At 49.9% G+C, this 2,176-nt stretch overlaps 1 protein-coding gene across 1 annotated transcript; it reads right to left on the reverse strand.

Moving 5' to 3' along the window:
• Positions 1-822: 822 nt before the first annotated feature.
• On the reverse strand, positions 823-1,400 carry PPTG_12202 (hypothetical protein; the record flags this gene model as incomplete). The annotated part of the gene is made up of 2 exons (XM_008907903.1): positions 823-1,219; positions 1,324-1,400. The coding sequence occupies 2 exons, from the start codon at positions 1,398-1,400 to the stop codon at positions 823-825; spliced, it is 474 nt and encodes a 157-aa protein (XP_008906151.1).
• Between the last annotated feature and the right edge of the window lie 776 nt (positions 1,401-2,176).

The raw sequence follows: 2,176 nt of genomic DNA on the forward strand, positions 1-2,176 counted from the left end.
CTTTGGTCTGGGACGACAGGGAGTTTTTAAATCAGTATTTAGGACATCTCAGGGTCTTAAAGATTCCTAAAATACCCTCAATATTGATTTGATGCTACTAAGGTCCAGGAGAGCTGGTGCAAGCGCGCGTAGAGAAAACAAACCGCGCGAGGTACCCTCGGAGCTGGACTGCCCGGTATTTGCGAAGTAAAGTCCAGGAATAAGCTCCGCTTTGAGCCGCGCACTGCACAGGCCAGTTGAGAGAATTATTTTTTTTTAGGAGAGTTTCGAACATTTTTAGAGGGATGACATCGAATAATATGTGTAGGATTTGTTTACTACAGTAAAATTGTGTTCGTTGCATTCGAGGGAGGTGGCTAACGCGACTTTGAAAGCTTCCCTCTTATACCTATTTATACCATGAGCTAAAAGCTTGGAATCATTACGATCGCTTTTAGAATTCTATATTGTTTTGTAAGAAGAAAAGCCATTATGACTGCTCGTAAAGTGTGTTAATAAATACTTGCGCACCAGCGTCACTCTTGTGAGTCAACACAAAATAGCTTTCCTCGTTAGTGTAGTTGTAGGGGTAAAAGCAACTTCTTTTCAGCAAGAGCTTACGGATCATCTTCAACTCGATCTTATGGATGGGATGACCCCCCCCCCCCAATAATGGATGGGACCGTAAGCTCTTACTGAAGTCGGCGCATGGATCTTGAGCCACTGGTCATCTTTGACGGAAGTGCTTCAACTGACGCCTTGTAGAACCTCGTGTACTGTTTGAGGGTATCAGATGCACCGCTCTCCGTTGAACTGAATTGTGGGCGTATCCACTCCTGCCCGCTACATGTGTGACGCTCCGCCGGCTCTCAGTGAGTGCGGACTAAAGTCTGCCGGATCATCGCCAAGCTCCACCGGCGCCTGGCGGATCACCTTTGATATCGCAGACGATGACACGCAGTCTGGATGACTGTGCGCGCTGACAAACACCACAATCGGGATGTCAGCCGGCAGCGGGTGTCTTGCCTTGAACAGACATAGAGCCCCGAAGCCTGGACAGAGGAAACCGTGGCCCGAGCGATTCAGCATTCGGAGTGTTGGTTCACCCCGCTGGTTTGTCTTGGAGCCTCGCAATCGAATGTGAACAGACGTGGCTCCGCGAGCGTGAGCGGTTGCGGAGCCGGGATAGTCAACCAGGATGACATCTCCTGCTCTGAGCGGGAACAAGCAAATTGCTTGCCTAAAGACGCAATCTCCGACCGAGTATGAAGAAGAAGGAGAGACACAATACCCCCCCAAAGTGGTTAATCGGAAGAACGCGACATGTTGAGGGAGGTAAAGCACCTTTTTAAAAGGTTGAGAGAGACTGGGGCTTTGTGGCGAACGGGCTGGTCGAGACGGTTGATGCCTTTCAGGAGCATGCGCGTTTGCGTGTGGTTGCTGGGGAAGTTTAGATTTGCTGCCTGGAAGAATTGATGGATATCATGGAGTGTGGTAGCGATGGTGGAGCCACGGATACAGGGGCTCGAAGCGCGGGGCCTCGAAGCGAAGCCGTCTAGAAACCCATGTAATACGAAGCCCGTGGTAATCTGTAATCGTGCTGTCAGTTGAAGGCTGATCAGAGTGGGGTCAATTCCGCGCCGTGTTGTCCAGCTGTACCACGCTTTGAATGCCCTGGGATACTTGCTCTAGGTTAATGGAACAATCGAATGGGCTCGGAGATGGAATGCCAGATCCCTTTCAGACCCAAGGCGTCCACTCTGTAACGACATCGTTGATGGTGGCGGTGGCGTTGGTGTGGTGAAGCGCGGTGAACACTCCGCCGACAAAGGGGCGTATAGTGAGACCCGGACTTGGGGGTCAACTTCTAGGATGTTAACACCAGAAATAAATCGAAAGTCGGGTTGGCGTGTGACCTTGTGGCTTATCCTCGTAGGTGTCGAATCGCTGAATTTGGCGCTTCGGTACCACCGTATATAGGATACACCTAAATCAAAAAGGTAAATGCAGAGAACTTCCAGGTACTGAGCAATCTGGTAGTTCCGAATGGAGTGAGGGAATCACAGGTAGAGACCTCCTCCAGGTAACCAATACAAATATACAATATATAAGAGTTCGTATACAAATAGCCTGTCAAAAGTTAGACAATCCCGACCACAGGTAGATTTCGGGATGCCCACAGCGCACCACTCCTGAA

Source organism: Phytophthora parasitica (genome assembly GCF_000247585.1).
Source record: "Phytophthora parasitica INRA-310 unplaced genomic scaffold supercont2.28, whole genome shotgun sequence".
In the NCBI taxonomy this organism is placed as follows: Eukaryota; Oomycota; class Peronosporomycetes; order Peronosporales; family Peronosporaceae; genus Phytophthora; species Phytophthora nicotianae.